At 44.0% G+C, this 15,533-nt stretch overlaps 1 protein-coding gene across 1 annotated transcript in view; it reads left to right on the top strand.

Moving 5' to 3' along the window:
- Positions 1 to 4,347: 4,347 nt before the first annotated feature.
- The window catches only part of LOC131269101 (sushi, von Willebrand factor type A, EGF and pentraxin domain-containing protein 1), a 29,560-nt gene continuing 18,374 nt past the window's right edge, over positions 4,348 to 15,533 (top strand). Inside the window, exon 1 of the mRNA XM_058271419.1 lies at positions 4,348 to 4,546. Within this exon, the coding sequence (XP_058127402.1) occupies positions 4,348 to 4,546 (199 nt within the window). The remainder of the gene's footprint in view (positions 4,547 to 15,533) is intronic.

Genomic DNA, 15,533 nt, shown 5'->3' with positions numbered 1-15,533 from the left:
GAATCTTTCATGGCTCTGTCATGAATCTCCCCGATTCTTTCATCCCCCATTTTTGGCTGGTGACTTTCCATCAGTTGGTGTGTCTTCTGGATTCAATGAATCTCTCGACGAAAGATTCATGAATCCCTTACAAGACAGAGCTGAATGAATCTCTTCATGAATGAAATTCATGAATCTGAATCAGATTTACACAACTCTACTTTGCACCATTCCGCTCGAGCAGTTTTTCGAGCAGAATTGCGCCCATTCATAAATGAGAAGTTGTTTGTTTTCGCTGAGGAGTTTTGAGAGAAAACGCTAGGAAATGTCTAGCGGACACCCGCTAGGCAGCTCAAAATATCGTCCTCAAAACGTCCTCCGCGCGAACAAACGTCCTCCTTTTTTGTATGGCGATGAAACAAAAGGAGGACGTTTTTCGAGCAATCGTCCTCCTTGTCCTCTTCGCCATACAAAACTGCTCGATGTTTGTGTCACGGAGGACGTTTTTTAGGACGATTTGCTCGAAATTGCCTAGCGGGCACCCGCTAGGCAGCTCGAAATATCGTTCTCAAAACGTCCTCCGCGCGAACAAACGTCCTCCTTTTTTGTATGGGAATGAAACAAAAGGAGGACGTTTTTCGAGCAATCGCCCTCCTCGTCCTACTCTCCATACAAAACTGCTCGATGTTTGTGTCATGGAGGACGTTTTTGAGGACGATTTGCTCGAAATTGCCTAGCGGGCATTCAGTAAGATGTGACAGCATTGACAACACACCAAAATTATGTGATGGGATGAACATATAGTATGAATTTGTTGATTCCTGCATCAGGAATCGCATAAAACAAAACTACTTGATATATTTTATTTTATTTCATAAAATATTCACTGATTCCGACCATATTCAAGTGGAGTATTTGTTTTGCCTATGACTGTTTAGGCTGGTGTCAGTGCTTTACCGCACGATGTTTGACGGACGGCAGGTCCGCAAATTTCACTTTTTTTTTTTAATTCTAAGACGATTAAATTAATTTTATTATTTTTCTTAGTTGAAAGCCACAACTCCGAGTTTATAAAGTCCAACATTGTTGACAGATACAATCGGATGCGTCCATCCGATAAAATCAAATGATTTTGATTTTATCGTGCGAATAAATCGTGCGAACCTTGCAGCTATCAAATCCCATACATTTTTGCCTGTCAAAACCTGACGCGGTAAAGCACTGACACCAGCCTTAGTGTGTATCATACATTCGATGTACAGTAGGCTAGCAGAAAAATAATAGGTGGTATCGCATATGGATTTGTTTAATTTTAACGATGGTTAAAAATCAACGATCCCTCATTTTCATCGATCTAGGAGCTGGAAATAAGAATGGGTATTTAACGATCGTTTGTACAGATTATAACGACCAACGCGTCGAAATAACGCAAAGGATTGACAAATGCAACCAATTCTTCACAGACGACACATTAAACGATGGTGAAATAAACCAACCCGTATGCGATTCCACCTAATATTTATGGTCAGAAAATCAAGGATACTTTTAACACTACCAAATTCAGCCATGATAGGTTCAGTAACTATTTTTCAAATTAATCATAACTTAACTTGTTTTGAACGAAAATTATGTTTCATAAACCCATCAAGGCCATTTCAGAAAACAAAGAATCTGAACATCAACATAACAACATAACTGATCGATTTTCTCCGCTGGGAAAGCATAACCAACTGCTCGACGTTGTTCACTGGGCCACAATTTTTTCGAGCAGTCAGACACGTGTGCGTGTTAGGCGGTGGCGCTGGTGTTGGTTTTGGCTCCCAGTGAAGGTTCCCCCCTGATGGGCGATGCGATCGAGCGCGAAACAATCGTCATGGTCGTCAGTAGTCGCACGGCAACAACGGCCAGCGGAGGAGCTTGTTATTTGGTGGTGCGCGTCTCGAATGTTATGAAGTGAACCAGTTCTTTTTTTTCTCCTTCTCTATCGAGTATTGTGACGCTACGTAACAGTGATTAACAAAAAAAAAAAACATAACTTTGTTGTAAGTAACGATCTTCGGTGTCTCGTGAAAAAGCAGCACCTTCATTGCTTCGAACCCTTAAATCGTTGTAAAGTTCAAAACAAGCAATGTTGTGTGTAGTAAAAAAAACCTACCCCAAAACGTGTGCATCGATACGTCAATCGTTAGGGCAAAATAATCGTTATGTGTGATCCCCCACCACCGGATAAAGCCTGTCGAGTGCAGAACTCAACATAAACTCCTTTTAAAACAAGATGTACGAATCATGCAATCGCAAAGCAACGAGCTGAAGACAAACATTTGGGAAAGAAAAGAAAAGTGAAACGATCATACGCCGCGATAGGAAGCTTTGGAAGGAAAAACTCGCACCATTATCGATCAACGAACGAACGCGACCAGCGGGGTGGGGAAAAAGGCAGGGAAACTCACCCCGCGTGCTCGCAAGGAAGTGTAGGTTCACACGGCACGGCATCCAATAAAATAAAAAAAAAGCGAGCGTACAAAAACCGGCACCGGGCGAAAGTGAAAACCAGGAAGAAACTGAGCCCGAACCGCAACAATCACCCAGCCCTCAACCACCACCACCCCCTGTGGGGGGTCCAAGTCGCAGCCTCCGAAGGAACGACGGCGTTAAGAGGATAGTGGCGACGGAGAGGTTGTGGCTTGATGAGCGAGAGCGAGAGGGGGAGAGAGCGCAAAAAAAAACAACAAACCAGTTTTTCGTCGTCGTCGTCGTCGTCGTCGCAGACGGCACAGAAAAACCATTTTCAGCCACCTCGACGCTCACGGTTGGCGATAGTGTGCCGAATTTATTAATTTACTTATGCACTCGCGGCCCCACTCGGCTTCAATGTTGTGCAGCCTTTTAATGCTGGCTGTCCTACGCCACGATTGCGTGGCCACCTTTGGAGCGTTGGCCAACACTTTCGCTTCTATTAACCTTTTGCCTGCTGCAGCAGGTTCGCTGTGTTCTCTATTGGTCTTAATGTTTTCTCGTTTGCTTCAAAGCATCCCGGGAAAGATCAGAGTTTGCTTTCCATTGCACTGCTTTTTATCGGAAGCTATTTCTATTTATTCCTTGTGAATAATAATTTCGTGAAATAATATGTATATCCTTTCCTTTCCTTTTGCACTACTTTTTCACCTTGTTTATAGGCATCCTTTGAATGATCTTTGTTTGTTTCCTTTAGCACTACTTTTTATCGTTTAAATTGCATGTTTATTTGTTGTCTATAAGCGAAGATGTAAAAGGATATGTGCGTGTTTCTTATTACAAGGCTATTTTTCGTTGGTTAAATGTCCTCCCGAAACTCCCGAAAAAATCTTTGTTTACTTACCTAACCACCTACTTCAACTCGTCTGGAGTTTATGTTTACATGTTGTTTATAAGCATTTTGCAAAAGTTGGTTGGTGGTTGTTGCCTTTTGCATTCTTTTTTCCGCTATTTGTAAGGATGTTTGCACCTCGTTATTCTGTGTTGATTTTTCGGCCTTCTCTATGTTTGTTTCCTTTGGCACTTTTGTTCTTCTCGTTTAGATTATATACTTATTTGTTCTCTCGTTTAGATTATATATTTATTTGTTCTTCACGAGATTTTTAGTGAAAAACTGTGTTTGGGTTTGTTTTGGACTGCTTTTTCTCGCTGTTGATGACCGTCTCGCGGTAACGGTGTGTGTTTGTTTCTTTCCGCACTACTTTTGCATCAATCAAATCAAACCCGTAGGGGTTCGTAGGGTCAGAGCCAGCTGGTTCAGCAGCCGTCGCGCGATCGTCGTCAAGGGGGCTTGTGTCTTGCGCTGGGAATCGTTCGGTGTAGCGCAATGTAAAGCGCCCCCATACTGCACAACATACACACCTGGTGGACCCTTGGGTAGAAATCCGTCAGTGATCGGCATCGCACTTTGGGCACTCGGGAGGCATTCCGTGGCGATCGGCCACTTTTGGTCCCACGTGTCGCTTAGTGTGTGTGTGTGTATGCTGTTTGTTGCTGTGCGCGACGTTGAAATTCTAGTACCGAGATCGGGTCGTGTCCCGCAGTCGCCAGTCGAGTGTGTGAGAAATCCTTTCACTTCCTCATTTTCCACAGCCGCGAGAGTGTGTGCGAGTTCGCGTTCGCGTTTGCATGGTAGTGTAAATACACACATTCAAACAGTGCAGCAAAAAAACCCAAAGTATCAATTATACAACCCTCAAGCCGGAGGAGGGGAGGGCAGTAGCAGTAGCAGCATCAGTGCAGTGGAGCAAAATCGAAAACGAGTTATCACACGGCCGCCATTGCTCGGCTCGGGCTCACGTCACACACGTCACACACGCACGTCACTGGCGCGAGCGGAGACGCCGCTCGGTCATGAGGCAATGGGTGCGTACGGTGGCCACGCACGACGCTGGCCGAAACCGGGATCATGCCGCCCTGCAAGCAACCGGACAGCAGCAGCCCAGCAAGCAACCGGCAACGCGACAGCGGCGACCTCACCGAGGCGCCACCTTGCTGCTGCTGGCCGCCGCCATCACGATCAACCTCACCTGCACCGGCGTTAGCAGTCAAGGTGAGTAGAAGGCTCGGAGAAGGCACGAAGATGAGATTGCACCCACTACTCGTGAAAAGGTTCCCTTTCGCCGCCAGCCCCGAGCGGAAGGTGTCCGGTTTCGAGGTTAGAAGCTTGGGTTTCGACCCCAAAAACAAACCAATCCCTCCACCACAAGCTCTGTTACATTCCTTTCGACAGAGCGTCTGAAGCCGTACAGATTAACCGAGTCAACACAGCTCTCCCTGATGTCTGATGCCAGACCTCTACTCATCAGGCTTGCAACGAGATATGTTCGATGCAAACCCTAGAAGCGTACATCCCCCCGCTCGGTCACTCAAACCAATAGGTCACTCAAACTCCCATAACGGGAACACTGACTTTGCGAAGCAGAAAAGTGTTCCAAACGATAACTTCATGACGTTCACCGTTCTCCGAAAGCAGTTCAGAAACTTCCATTTTAGCAAAATTTCGTGACTGTTCAAAACTATACTCTTACTTCATTGAGGTGTGTTGTGCCTTATGAATCTTTAGGCGGGATACTTTCATGTGGATCTTTCCCCTAAGATTAATTCAGATTGATTCACGAATCTTTTAAGTATTCGAATCTTTAAACATTGATGAATTATTTCGAAACCTTTATGAATCCTTCATAATATGCTCTTGAATCTTTCACGCCTCTTTATGATTCTTTGATTCGTGTGGATTAGGCGACTAAAAAAACTCTTTCCTAGTCTTTTCCCAGTTTTTGGACGTTACTTTTCTGTTCTTTTCGCTTAAATGAACCTTTGGGATTCATCTCACGTTAAAAGATTCATGATCCTTGAAAACGAAGCAAATAGTCACTTAATTCCATGAATCTGAATCGACATTACGCAATTGTATGAGGTAGGAATGCTATAACATAAATAATACAGAGACGAAGGTTGGTTTTTCTCTTATGGATTTTGTAAGTCTGATCTTTTTTTCACAAGTGACAGTGGCAGCTCGAACTTTACCTCTGTATGATCTCTGAACTTGATGTTATCTTGTCAGATTATGGTGAAATAAACATCTTATTTCGGTTTTTGTTTTCTTTTAGCATTACCGAAATGTAGTTTTAATAATACTGGTTAGGTTTTTTGGTTACGGCTTTTGAAAGCTTGAGATTTTTTTTGTTTAAGGGTAACAAACATGTGTCAACTGACAGTTGTATCTTGAACTTTACATCTGTATGATCTCTGAACTTGATGTTATCTAATGGGATTCTGAACATAAAGTTATTTTACGGGATGACGATAAAATTTACAAGGTGTTCAATATATTCTCATACACATTTTTCATCGAGACGTAGGCGTCATGCTATCGTTCTACGTTTTTTTTAAATGTTCTAAATGTGTGTGATGTGTTTACACAAAACATTTTTTGGCTATTGTCATTTATTTTTCATATTTAATAAAATATGGATTCGTCCAACGACGCTTATACTAGTTACTATTAAAATAAAGTAGATTCCCAATTAGGCGTTGATGCCAAGTTTCGCATTTCTAGCTACTTTCACAGTTTTATATTGCTATACTGTGCTATACTATGTGTATAACTGTGTATTTTACTTTTAAATAATTGTGAAAAGGAACTTTTACTTGTCATATGATCCAAACATCTCCTTTTCTACGGTTTATCCTAGTTTATCGTCGAATTCCGTGCCGTTGTCAGAGGTGTCGGTGTTCGCAGACGGGTGACAACCAAGACGGCACCGTTTTCACCGAGCAGATGATTCCTTTCCAGTGACCTAAAAATGAGAGCACGGTATCATAGACCGAACACACTCCGGTGATCGCCACGATGAAGCGATAATTGGCAAGTCACAACGCTCGGGCAAATCGCTCCAAAATCTGGAGGTACTCTTCTCGATCTCATGCAGCAGCATGCAGACCCCAACGCAACCTAAAGTAGTCCAGTGACTACCCGATTGTGGGGAAATGTGCTAAGATTAGCTAAGGGGAAAGCGAGCCGTCTTTCTCCCGGCCGGCGACATTGTTTTTTTTTTGTTTAAGCTGGTACTTCTCGCTATATGCACGTCGCACTAAGTACAAAGTCACGGCAGTCCCGCATGCCGCTCGGGGGCCAAGATCCACGTCGCCGGAAGAAGGAGGGCTTTTTCCAACCCCCGAAAGGGTCACGAGTAATGCCAGGGCCCGGTTGGTATGCACGTGCGGTCGGTAATTTTTTGACCGACGACGGTGGATACTGTCCTCATTCCGAGGGCTGGATAGGGCGACCGCTGGGAACGATGGGGCATTTCCTCCTCCTCCCCCCCGGGCCTCCCCGTTTCCGGCAGACAATGGCCGGCTGGGAAATCACACGCAGATAAATCGTCACCTTCCTCGTCAGCCGGCGTGGGAAAACTGGCGATGGAATGGGGAAATTGCCGTCCAGAGGTCAAGTCTGGAAGGGAGCCGGGCGGTCATCCCAACCCGGGAGGGAATTGAACCAAATTCCGGCATTTTTATTTCGACCTGCGTATAGCAAAATAAGACAGATTACAGTTACTTTGATGGTTACATTCAATATTACATTCTGATGAATTTTAAAACGGACGCTAAAAATAAGGCTACACGACCTCTACATTGACAAGCGACGTCCCGCTACGGAGCGCGACAAAAGTAGCTCAGTTTCTTCAGAACAATCGCGCCAGAAGTAGCGCGACAAAGGTAGGAGAACATGGGGAAATGTGTATTACATTGGGGGAAAAATGTTGTTGAATTGAAATAAATAGTAATGAAATTAGTTTTTAATTACATAGTTTATGCATCTCAAGCGAGTGCTTCTACGTTTGAAATTCACTGAGAAAACAGGCTAAACTAACCCTCGGTGGTATATAAATATTTCCCTGTCATCTCATTCTTGTTGAAGTGCAGTTTGTTTACGTTTCGACAACAGGAAGCAGATTGGTAAAAAAAGATCGATTAGAATGGAGTTTTATAACTGAATCACCTTTGTGAAGAGTAGAACATGTAGTAAAACGAAAAATCTAACGTTTCCTGATGAGTATTGGTCGTTTTGTTAGCGTTTGTGTTTTGGTTTGCTTACGTTTTGTCTAGCTGTCTGTTTGTTTACGTTTCGAATATGACATTGGCGCAGAGCTCATGGAAGAGGCAATTGAGCTAAAGCGAGGTGACAGTTTCGCTGACGCGATGTCGCTTGTCAATGTGGAGTAAGGACAGGACCCTGTCACCCACACTCGGGTGACGCTCTTATTCCGAGTTCAAAATAACGCCCTCCAAGTCGGAAAATCTCTTCTATTTTAGGGACGATTTTCATGAATAGGTTGTCTATAAGGTTTGCCTGTTTCCCACACCAGTAGGTACAAGACTCGACTCGCTTCCAGCTTACCTTAATGGTCGTCGACCGGCCAAGCGTTCCCGCAAAAGCTTCGGCACGCTTCGCTGCTTTTCGGGCGTTCTTGTTGGTGGTATGAATTTATTTGTTTCTTCCTCCGTTTTTCTTCTTTTTTGCTCTGTTGTTACCATCTTTTTGATGGGCGTTCTTTCGCTGGCGGATAAAGAGAAGCGGGACAGGATTATTTAGCACATCACGGACAGTCCGGTTGTGTGTGTGGGGAAAGTCGAGAAGACGCCCTAAGAAAATTTGGTTTCTTTCGTTGTCGTCTGTCGTCCAGCGTTTCCCACCACCGGACCGTTGTGGTTAAGTGCAACATTACATACCAACTTCTCGGAATTTCAAATGGAGGGCAACGATCTGTTAACGACACCGTTTTGCGTCCAGTGATCTCGTTTTATACCCTTCCGGTCGTCGGAAGTCACATCTCGCGCCAGCGTTGCTGTTTTATAAATCAGCTTCCCTCACAGTTGTACTCATTAACTGCACACAGTTTGGGTTAGCTTAATTGCGCGGACGGTCATTGTTTCGTACCTTAATCCCCGAACTTTTTTGGGAACGCCATCAACTAAGCGAACGTTCGTTCTCAGACCGCGTCGTGTGTAACGGATTTTATATTTTGTGTCTTTGCACTCACCGGGTAACTTCCTCTCCGGGCAATTACCTGGGCTGAAAGTGCTTGCGACCCTTCTGAAGAAGAAAGCGCATGGGGTGTTTTATTAGTGGCCGAGGGACAAAAAACAATACTTTTACGCCCTAGTACTATCACTATCTGTTCATTAGTTCGTCTCACACTGTTATTAGAGAAGAATGTGAAACTTGATAACAATCGTGTCTATTGTTAGGTTTCACCTTATCACAGTCCTAAAAGATTATTCAACACTCCATCGAAATTGGAATGGCTCATTCTTTACACCCAATGGCTCTCCAGATGTGAATTTCATTCAAAATCATTGTACTACACAAAGTTTTACTTAACAAAACCCAGAATAGCACTCCAACTTGAAAAGAAAAAGGTACCTAAGAAGAATTTTTATTTTTCTTATTTGTCAGGTTATACTTTCTCCTCCAAAATTCACGATTGATTTCATTAGTACTCATGAAATTTCGATATTCTTATTCTGTGTCAATAGTGGATGAATCAATTAGCCTACTTTCTCCTAACTTTAACTGTTTTAGATAATTTTAAATTCTCTTTATTGACGGAATATGAATACTCTGCGGAGGCAATTGTTAATAATATTTTTAACAACAATACATCTAGCAATTTTATGTACTGTAACTTTTCCAATATTGGTTCTTTTCAGTTCATCAACGCAATTTTTTACAATTTTAGTTACTTTAAAAATTCATCATTTGAGTTTTTCCCTTTCTAACCTAATTAATCCAAACGTTAATTGTCGTCTCTTAACTCTAAATCTTATAATTTTATTGTGCAAACCATTCATTTTACAATTAATCTTTTCAAACGAATCTATTCTCGTTAATAGAGGAACTTTTGCGTAAAACGCACTAAGCTACCATCAACTTACAGCCAAATAAGTAAGGAAATAAACAAATTGAAGTATTATATAAGCTTTATAAACATTTGAGAAGTGAAATATTTACGTAGCCTCAACTTATAGCCTTAAAGGACTAGATTTAAAGCTACTAGGGATCTCTTGAACCATTAATCCACCTCTGTCTGTCTTGTAGAGAAAGGAATAATAACTCATAACGATTGGAATCATCTAGCACTTTAAAAGAGATAATTCATAAGCTTTTCCTCTCTAGCTTACTTATCTCTGTATTGATTTATAAGTGTCATTTGATTGGTCTTCAATACTTGATCTATCTTTCCGATCGGCACGAGATATAGAGTTGATGTTGGGAGTTCACCTCGGCATGCTTCGACTGACTGATGAAGCAATCTATTCGTGCTCAATGCAATGGTAGAGCGTTCCATAGCCTCGAAGCCCGTGTATCGCCATTTGCTGACGTGCGGCAGAATTTTCGCGAGCCGGAGCGGACTCAGTGAAACATTCAATTTATATATCGGCCTCCGGCTGCCCCACCCAACGGTGCGGTATGGCGTGTGTGCAGCCCATCGTGCAAAGTTGATGAATAAAGTGGTGCCCGTCTCCACCGCAGACCACACACACACACACAAGTACCGACCGACCTGGGGGCTTATTAGATGAGTGCGGGAGCTGGAACCAAACTCGATCGAACGACTGTCGTCGACTCCCCGGTCCAGACACATATATCTGGAGCTAGCCATGCGGATATAGGCCACGAACCAATCGTACCGTGGGTTACTTTCAGCTCGGAAGCCCGAGTCAACCTTGATCGCAAAGCACTGTGCACGACGGCAGCGGCAGAGGGTCGTGAGCAGGGGCGTGAGCTCTCTTGGATGCTCTTGGCTACCAGGTTGTGGTTTTTAGAATGTATCTTTACCCTTCCTTCGTGCGTTTGCTGTACTTCCTCATGTCGAATACTCCGTTATTAATGATTTGTAGATGTTAAGATCGAATAATCTGCTTGGTTATTGTTTCCTGTTGATATTTCTCGAGGCAGAACTCTTAGAGTCCGGCTTTGGCTGGCGCTAGATTTGAACTGTGCAAGTTATTTGTAGGTAGCAGCTGACAGAAACGACACCACTTTGTAGGTTTGAGGCGTGTATGTAGAACAGTCCGATCCAGTGTTGGCTGAGGTGGCTGGCGCCTATCCTCCAGCGAGAGAGTCTTAATAACCGACCACCGTTTCAAGTACGACCGCTTCTTAGGGCTCCTTTCATTCAGCGTTGTTTGGTTTTTTTTTCCTTCTCCTGCCGATAACAGCAGGTGTGTGTGCACGCACTGAACCCACACTAACTACGGCTCTGACCCGCCACCTGATTTCCTTGGCAAAAAGTGGAGCGACGAAGCTGGAGGGTCAACCCAGCCGAAGAGACCTCCCCGTCCCCGCGCGGGTACTCGACGTCGGGTGAACGTTGTGTTGGGCGTCCTCGGAGGTCCTGGCAAACCGCACCTTATACGGTGCGAACACCCATGCCTCGGAGATTGAAGAATGATACCGTTCTTCGTGTGAGTCGATTCTCGAGCTGATCTCGAACGAATATCGAATCGCGAATTGGCGAAATGTCGTGGCAGCCACAAATACCGCTCGGTCAAACTTGTTTCCCGCTCGAGTGTTCGATGTGATTTGGTGTGGACCAACCCACGCCGAATACCCTTTCCTGCTTACCAAGGGGAATCGGTTCCAATGGATCAAGAAATAACGAATGAGGTGTCGCACACCTTTGGACCGAAACCAAACCAAACCAAAAGTGCAGCAAAACATTCAGTAGACCACGTTCCAAACCACGTCTTGCAAACAAAGTGAGGGAACGTGACATCGCTGTAGCGTTAGTTTTCGGTGCAGGTTGTGGACAGAGGGTCAAAAAACGACGTGGATCTATCGCTGCGTGGGATGATGAATGAAAGGAAACACACCAAGCGGTGTGCTGCGGCTCAGTTCGGGGGTCGTCAAACTGCGCTTCTTGTGCGTTGAGAAACTCGGACCGATCAATTAGCAGCCCTTGACAGCCTAGTACTTCCTCCCTCTCTCTCGCTCTCGTTCGGAAGAGACGAAATGTAATCTTACCAGCGCTTTAGACTACACGACAAAAGTCTGCAAAGTCTGTTCGGCAACAAACGGCTATAAGGCGAACTAGAACCGGGGCTCTTGTCCACTTCTTGGAGCACGCACCAAAATACATGTTTAATATTTTTTCCTGCTAGCTTTTTTACTAGCGCTCTCTGTCACTCCCATCTGCAAGTGTTGTTGTTTCCCTGTTCCAACACCCTGTTTTTTCGACCGTTTCACATTGGAAACGCCGCGAAGGTTACAAAACACAGCCTGGGGTGTTTATGGCGCGCGAGTGAGAGCAAAACAGAACCGTGTAACAAAACAACCACTCGCTTACATACACAAACGCGAACTCCCACAGCTCCACGGCCTGAAAACCTGTTCCACCTGGCACTGGGCAAAACATGTACCATACCTCTTGCAGAAGTCGGTGGACGACTCGGAGTCGGTTTACAGATCGGTGCCGTTCGGACAGACTGTTTCTATCTGAGCCTAGAGCCTACGGTGGAGCGAATTCCCACGGGCTTTAGCTGACCACCACAATGGCAGGCGGCTTAGCTTGCGTGTTTGTGTGTACGCCAGGACACAATAGACGAAGATGACTAGGCAAGAGGCAACTCGGAACAATCACCCGTGCTCCGTGCGGATCCTTCGTTACGCCGTGTGGTGGCAAAGTAGAAAATATATATATTTTTGACACGGTTGGTCATCCTACAGCTACGCTTAAGACAGTGTTTTTCTCTACCATCGTTCACCCAGCGTATGGATATGGAGCCCCAAAGCAGCCGTTCGAATAAAACTAAAAACCCACCGATCTGTGAAACAAAATGGCCTTCCATCGGAGTATCGGATCCTGCGCCAACGTCAAACGGTGAGCGCACCGAAGTAAATGAACTAGAGCACCGGACGTGCAAATGTTGGAGCCTTTTCCAGTCCATCGCCAGAGCACATCGGGTGTATGTGAATTCTTTAATGGAAACACTCGTTTTTTTTTCCTTTTTATTTGCGTGCTCGGTTCTGCCTGGTTCCTTTCACTATGCGTTACGGTCTAGTAGAGCGCGCAGCCGCTGACTCAGTAGCTGCGCCAAATTCTTACGGATAAGGTTGGTTTATTTTATGCTGTCCGAGTTGCTTGAAAGCTAATTTGCAATTAACTTCTTCGGAAACGACCAGCTAAAAACGAATGTCTTTCAAGAATGCAAATGAACGTTCGTCGCTTAAAAATACTCTAGCCGGCATTGAAATCTTTTGTTTCGTTTCATTTTTCGATAATACTCAAAGTTTCGGAAGAACAGTTACCCACAAAAAGAGTATTTAAAAATTGTCTGGTTCGTCGCTTGAATTTAGTTGAAAGGGCGTTGAAGTCTTTCGTTTCGTCGAGAATAGCAGACTCCATAAATTATTCGACAATTTTGAAGTTGTCCAGAGAGTGTTCGTCGCTTGAACATTTCAGAATGGGTGTTGAAGTCTTTCGTTAACGGTCGGGCATAAACATCTTTCGATATTTACGTAAAATTGAAAAACACGTACATACAAACTCTGAGTAAAATTGCATTTGAAACAGGCAAGTGAGTGTTCGTCGCTTGAACTTATTCTCACTGGCGTTGAAGTCTTTCGTTAAGACGGACATGAAATGCACTAAAACAAAAGCGAAATTATTTAAAAAAAAAAACAAAAACATGTTCCGATAAGCCGTTACCTAACAAAAGTGTTTAAAGTAGTCAAGTTCGTCGCTTGAGCTTCATCAAAAGGGTGTTGAAGTCATTCGTTCAGTCAGGCATATGAGACACTTTACATCTTTCTATTAGTTTCGTCGCTTAAACTTACATGAACGGACGTCCAATCGCTTAGTCGAGACGAACATACTTAAACATCTTTTAAAATTTGTATAAAATATTCAATAGACGAAATTTAAAGCAAAAAACATCTTGTTCTGTGTAAAAAAAAGAGTTTAAAACGGTCAGATAAGTGCTCGTTGGGTACTAAAACATTTTCGATAAAATACAAGCGAAATTCATGTATAAAAGTTTCGGTAAACAGTTTGCTAACGGACGTGCTTGAAGTAGTGAAGTTCGTCGCTTGAATTTAGTTGAAAGGGCGTTGAAGTCTTCCGTTCAGCTCAGGGTATATCAGACTCTAAAAATCTTTCGATAATTTTGAACTTGTCTAGTGAGTGTTCGTTGCTTGAACATACTTGAGCGGGCATTGAAGTCTTTCGTATAAAAGGGCCTAGAACACCCAAAGTGTAAATTGATGCTAACTCGAAGCTGAAACTGAAAACTGGGAATGTCAAACAAATCAAGTATCCAGTATATATGTTTAAAATTCTCTTACCTTTAAAAGCTTTAATTTAAAAGTTGTAGTATTAATTAATTTATATTGCAAATTAATTTTATTTTATTAAGTCGTTAATCTACAAACATCAAACAAAAGTCAAGCTGTTGGACTTTTTACTCAGGAAGTCAATAAATGATTGATTCTAAATGAACCTCTTTAACACATGAAATTAATTCGACAACAAATTCCTCACACACACACACACACACACACCAACGTTTTTTACCGAGATGAGCATTCATGGTCCTCCGGTTCGTGCTGCCGCCAATAGTAGGCAATATGCATTCGAGTGGCATTTGAAAGTATCCCCTTCTCTTCCTCAAATCGCGGAGAACAAAATATAAACCTTGCATTTTTGGCCTCCCAAAAAAAAACACGAAAACGGTTCGCCTAGCGGAACACACTGCTTAAAAATAAAAACATTCATTTGTTTTCCGCTAGTAATTTCAGCTCCACGCCAGCGGAACATCGGTTAGATCATGTTGCACAATTTGCAACGTATTGTAAAATGGCGCCCATGCCGGGTAAGCCCTCTCCCCCGCTCGGTTCGAAGTCCTTCACCTCCCTCCCGATTTGGGGACCCGACCAAAACCCCTGCATTATCCCAGAAAAACTACCCCGACCGGCACACACAGCTTTCACTTTCGCATGTATATCGGATTTAACCGAAGCGGGGCGCCCCATTCAAAATGGCCGAAGTTTGAGATTTTTTTTTAACCGCCAGTCCCCTCCCTTCCTTGGAGGATATCTGATGTTGCTGTTTGAATTTTTTGTCACCCCTTCTTTGAGCTCGTTTTTTTTTGTTATTAAATTATGAAACATGTGTGATGTTTAATTTAAACTTCATTCAATTTCCCCGCTCCCAACCAAGGTGGTGGGGTAGGAAAACTCTCGGCATCGATCAACGTTTATCTGTGAAGGAAATCTTCCGTGTTCGCCTGCTGCGAGGTCCCAGGGTGTGTGTGTGTGTGTGTGTGTTCCTTTTCTTTTCCTTCGATCATCATCAGTTTTCTCATGCCCTCACACGCTACTCAACGAACCATTATTCATCGTTGCATCGAAAAAAAAGGCAAGAAACAAAACAAAAAAAAACACCTTACGGGACGGGATGCGGCCGGGTGAAAAAAAGGCCCCGAAAGCGGCACACATGCATTAGCGGCCGATGGAAAATCATAATTGCTGCCCGTCTCACACATCGCTCGCCGACAATGTATCCCACCGGATCGTTTTGCGATGCGCGAACCCCTGCATAATAGATAAGTGATGCTTCGTTTCGGGAATTCGGCGAGCGGCGGCAGGGCGGGTGCGAAAATTGTGCGAAAGGTATATGTGAATATGGGAGCCGACACAATGTGTTGGCAGCACACGGCCGCTTCCTGGCTGCACATGATGGGCTGCATTCTCCCAGCAAACGCTACCTGGCTTAAGGCTTCCTGTCCTGCTACCAACGTTCGTCGCTTACGCGGCCAGAGTGTGCCATCTGTTTTTTGGCCCGGCGCAAGTGAAAGCACAAGTGACGAACCCGCAAGCCAAATTAGTTTCCCATTGTGGAAAGCGTTTGTGGTATGTGGTATGTATTGTTTTCTAACCCATCCACACGTCCCATCAGCGATTCCCGCATTTGGGGGTGAGAAGTGCAAGTGAAACATGCCCAAAAAGCGGGTTCGTCACTTGACTTTTA

Source organism: Anopheles coustani, chromosome X (assembly GCF_943734705.1).
Source record: "Anopheles coustani chromosome X, idAnoCousDA_361_x.2, whole genome shotgun sequence".
Taxonomy (NCBI): domain Eukaryota; kingdom Metazoa; phylum Arthropoda; class Insecta; order Diptera; family Culicidae; genus Anopheles; species Anopheles coustani.
Note: the sequence above shows the minus strand (reverse complement) of the source record. Positions and strands in the feature narration are given on the sequence as shown.